A 4,792-nucleotide genomic window follows, 5' to 3' on the forward strand; every position below is an offset into this window, starting at 1 on the left:
GGACGAACTTGCGGTAGCTCATTGCTCATCCCAGCCTTCTTCCCGCAAAGATCAAGTTAGGAACTTTAGGGTTTCTTGCAGACAGGGAGCAGCAATGAGCTCTAGCTGCTCCCTTTAAGGGACGGTCGTGACTGGGCTTAAAGAAGTCAGACTACCTCCTGAACACCAACAAAGGACTATATTTAGTTCGGAGCACTCCACCTAAATTCCTTCTTTTCCCCGCTCAGCTTCAGAGGCACAAGCCCGGGCAGTGGGTGGAAGGGGGCGGGGAGCAGTGGAGAAGGAACAGCTGGGCCTCCGCCTCTCCACTCAATCTCTATAAATAACCAATCCTGAGCGGAGGCGACTTTCCAGCCAATGAAGCCGTCTAAAGTGACAAAACCTCGGCAACAGCCAATGGGAAAACATTTGGGGGTGTGAGACTCACATCCTGGGACCAATGAGTTGGGAGTCTGGGAGAGGTAATTTGAGCTGGCGTGTGGGTGTGCGGTGCGAAACCTTCCTACTTGCAAGCCCCAAACCTGCTTCGCCGACTGAGCATGCCCTGACTCGGTGAGGGAGCCGCGGGGCTCGATCCACTAGCCGCATTTTGGCTCTAGCCAAAGGGGAAATAGGATGACCCGGTAACTCCTGCCCCGAAGGCTGCGGTGCCCCACAGATTCCCACCCCTAGCTCCTTGTCCGGACAGGGACTCAGGCCAAGTTCTTCGCTGGGGAGTGACGAACACCAGGCTAAGCGGGGGCACGAACCTCTGTTACCTTCCCCGGCCTGCCAAATGCCCTGCAGGCGTACGATCCTGTTTGGCGCGCAGCGGCCTGGGCTCGGGGACAGATGTAACAGCGCAAGCCGACGAGGAGGTCCCAGCCAGCCGCTGCCTGCTGCCCCCATAGGTACCCCCCGGCCGCAGAGCCCCGACTGAGATGGCTTCGGTTTGGAGAGCTTTCTACTTACAAACGCACCCAAGCAGGACTGCCCAGTTCCAAGATTCGCGCCGCCCCGCCCCGCCCCGCCCCGCCCCGCCCAGTCCGTGTTAAACACGCCCCTGACACGCCCCCTCCCGATGCGGCGGAAAAGCCGGAGCGGAGCTCGGGCGGGGCACCGCGAGCTGCGCACTGGGCATGCTCGGCTGGGGCGGGGAGGGCCGGGCTGCGCGCGGCGAGTAGGAAGCCCTCGCCCAACGGAGGCTGCGGGAGAGAGAGAGGAGAGAGTGTTGGGCCGCGGAGCTGGACGCACGTTCCGCGGGGACTCATGCCACGCGTGTCTCTGCCGGACGCGCAATTAGCAGCCGCCTCTGCAACCAGCCGCCACCGCCTCCCGACCATCCCAGACTGCCGTGGCGAAGAGCTCCAGCCGTTGTCTTGCTCCGGCTGCGCGCATTGTCCTCAGGGTCCTCCGCCAGGGCTGCTGCGGGGCCCGGGACACGCGCCCTAGGGACGCGCCCCCGCTGCCGGTCGGCCCGGCGCGGGGCTCTGCTAGCCTGTCGGCGAGCCCGTGCTACCGGGCTAGTGTCGCCGGGGTTTTTCCTGCGGAGTTGAGAAAGGGGAGAAGTCCACCCGTCCGCCCAGCCCAGCCTTCCCCGGCGCGCAGCCCCGACGGGGCCGCTGCAGGCGCGACGAGGGCGCCGACGGAGCCATGAGAGAGTACAAAGTGGTGGTACTGGGCTCGGGCGGCGTGGGCAAGTCCGCGCTCACCGTGCAGTTCGTAACAGGTTCCTTCATCGAGAAGTACGACCCGACCATCGAGGACTTTTACCGCAAGGAGATTGAGGTGGACTCGTCACCGTCGGTGCTGGAGATCCTGGACACCGCGGGCACCGAGCAGTTCGCCTCTATGCGGGACCTGTACATCAAGAATGGCCAGGGCTTCATCCTCGTCTACAGCCTGGTCAACCAGCAGAGCTTCCAGGACATCAAGCCCATGCGGGACCAGATCATCCGCGTGAAGCGGTACGAGCGCGTACCCATGATCCTGGTAGGCAACAAGGTGGACCTGGAGGGCGAACGTGAGGTCTCCTATGGCGAGGGTAAGGCCCTGGCGGAGGAGTGGAGCTGCCCCTTCATGGAGACATCGGCCAAAAACAAAGCCTCAGTGGATGAGCTATTCGCAGAGATCGTGAGGCAGATGAACTACGCGGCACAGCCCAACGGCGACGAGGGCTGCTGCTCGGCCTGCGTGATCCTGTGAAGCGCCTTCTGCCGCCGGGCGCTGGCCACGCTCTGTGCACAAAGCCAAACGCACCCGATTCTCTTAATGTGATTGTCTTCTTGCTTTGAGATTGGAGACGACTTTGTTGTGTTGGCTGGGATGTCCGAGGAACCTGGCTGACTTGTGTGGCCAGCATCCCTAGCCTAGCCTTCAGCCCGGGTCTGAGAGGGTGTCCGTTGCTGAGTATCTGAGACCCTGATTGGAAAAAAAATGGCTCTATACAGCGCGTACGTTCCTCGTTGATTTTGGTTCATGCATATTTCTCCGTTTAAGTAGCCATTAAGGCTCTGTATTGGTTGCTTGACACCGGCAAGCAAAAGTTTCAAGCCTGAAAAAAAAATGGGGGTGGGGAAGCAGAGGAAGTGGAGGGGAAGGAGGCAGCGGGGGAGGGTTCCCCCAAGCAACTGTTCATAGTTCCAAGTTTTAACACAAGGAAAGAGGTACAAGAAAATCATATGAAGGAGCCAGAAGAGGGGACGAAACTTTTTTTTTTCCAGAATTATTTGGAAATTTAAGATCAGGGGTTCCTTTTCGGCCAGCTTGGAAGGGCAACCCAGGGACTGATTATGATTCTGAGGATGTCTATGCAAAGTTGGGTTCTTGTTACAGTGTATCCAATCTGAAGTATTGCACATGTGAACTGGGACTGTTTAACACTGATGCCAATACAGTGTGGGGTGCCAGGAAGTGTCTGCTGATATTTGTGGGAAAAAAATCTATTTTGATTACCTACTGTATCAAAGGGGAGTCTGGGGGGAGAATGGTAGTATTTTTTTTTAATCAGCTGTGAAAAATGTTACAAATCTGCACATTTTTTGTGTGTGCTATTGTGTGTGTGTGTGTGTGTGAGTGTAAGTATAGCTTTTTTTTTTCTTTGTGGTTGGCAGTGACAGATTTTGCTGACTAGCTTTTAAAAATACAATACAAAGACTTTGTAAATGTGATTCAGGGCCCCCAGCACCCCTGTGTCTGCAGAGTGCCTTCAAACTCAGCTGTTCCAGCCGGTGCCAACCTGTGAATTCCCACCATATCCCAGAATCTGCTGTTGTGCTTTCCCCAAAACTACTTTAAGCATCTTCCTGAAAGAGCCAGGACAAATAGGGCCTGTTATTCCATGAATTGCTTCATTCATTTGACCTTTTTTTTTTTTTAAATGTTAAGCCCATAAGTCTTAAATTTTTCCCCCCTTCATTTTGTTCAAATTTCAGGTTTTAGCTCCCCTTTTCTGTTGTTTTTGAAGTGTCTGTTACTTGTTATAGAGTGTTCCTCCAGAAGCAAAGAGCAAAATTTTATTGTGATGTACCAAAAGAATTTTAACAAGTTGTAACTTTTATTTCCACTCATTTAGTCACTGTCTCTTCATTTTAAGACTTTTAATACAACTGCCATTTTTAAAGAAACCCACCTATTTGTGTTTTTGTGTTTCATATTCTGTGATTTACAGTCTCAAAAAAAAAATGGTACCAGGCGGAGGAAGGTGGACAGGGCTGGTCCATGATGCCTTCCAGAGTTATTTGTCAAATTTTGAAGATAGAATTATTTCTATGAAAAAATGGATAACAGTGTTATCAAGTCTTTAAACATGGAGAATAGTTTCAAGGCCTAAGCATCAGGGGGTATGACCATGGCATCTGACTCCCCAGATGAGGAAGTGTATTGGTACTGCTCTGCTGAAGAAGAGCAGTGGCCTTTACTGTTGGTAGCAAAGGGCAAGCCCTTCCCCCCCCTCCCCGGTAATAAAGCCCTCTTCAGTCTGGGAAAGCAACATGGACCTAGCAGTATAACGGGGTACTTTCTATTTGTCTTGGTTTCGTGTTGTCTGTTTACGTCCCACACCAAGTCAGAAGTGTTCTTAACTTTGATCTCACACAGCCTGTGCTCTAAACATCGCATGGATGGAATACATTATTCTAGAGTTTATTTCAACCCTTCCAAACTTTTTATTTGGAACCAAATCATAAGATTGAGAACAAAAAGTAAACAATATGAAGAGGATTCCCTCGCACCCCTTAAAAGTTTTAAAAAGTAGGAGGCAATGTGTGTTGGTGTTTTATTTGTATTTTGCTTGGGCTCTCCAGGACAATAATCTTTACAGAATAAGAAAGTATCTTATACCACAGGTTCATGAAGCAGCGCTGCTGTCTGAAGAATCTTACCTAAGGAATTTACTCCTTTGACAAAGCCAAAAGAGATCACAGGTTTCTTTAAAGCGTTATCAATATATATTGCCTTAATTTTTTTTTTCTGTCTCCATCCAAGTTGCATCTCATCATTTCGTGGGGAGGAAGAACATTTTGCCTGTACTGGCCTTTGTTTATTTTCCAACCCTGATCTCACATCTCCATTAGTGTCAGACATGATTCTGCTTCCAAGTATACAAATTGAAAAATAATGTTTTTATTCTTCTTTCATTTGAACAAATGTATTTGCTTAAGTAGATGAAAGTATTGCACATTTAAAGTGTTGACACGTTTTGAAGATGTGTCAAGCACTGTTGGAGGGGTTGCTTTTTAAAATGCTTTTGATGGCCCTCATCTCACAATTTGGAAGGCTTTGAACAAAAGTGTTGCCAAGTATATAGCTCAGA

At 51.0% G+C, this 4,792-nt stretch overlaps 1 protein-coding gene across 1 annotated transcript; it reads left to right on the plus strand.

The window, feature by feature from the left end:
- Positions 1-1,087: 1,087 nt before the first annotated feature.
- Positions 1,088-3,609, plus strand: Rap2b (RAP2B, member of RAS oncogene family). Its single transcript, XM_031373975.1, has one exon. The coding sequence runs from the start codon at positions 1,633-1,635 to the stop codon at positions 2,182-2,184; it is 552 nt and encodes a 183-aa protein (XP_031229835.1). The 5' UTR covers positions 1,088-1,632; the 3' UTR covers positions 2,185-3,609.
- The last annotated feature ends 1,183 nt before the right edge of the window (positions 3,610-4,792 follow it).

This window comes from Mastomys coucha, unplaced genomic scaffold (assembly GCF_008632895.1).
Source record: "Mastomys coucha isolate ucsf_1 unplaced genomic scaffold, UCSF_Mcou_1 pScaffold16, whole genome shotgun sequence".
Lineage (NCBI taxonomy): Eukaryota > Metazoa > Chordata > Mammalia > Rodentia > Muridae > Mastomys > Mastomys coucha.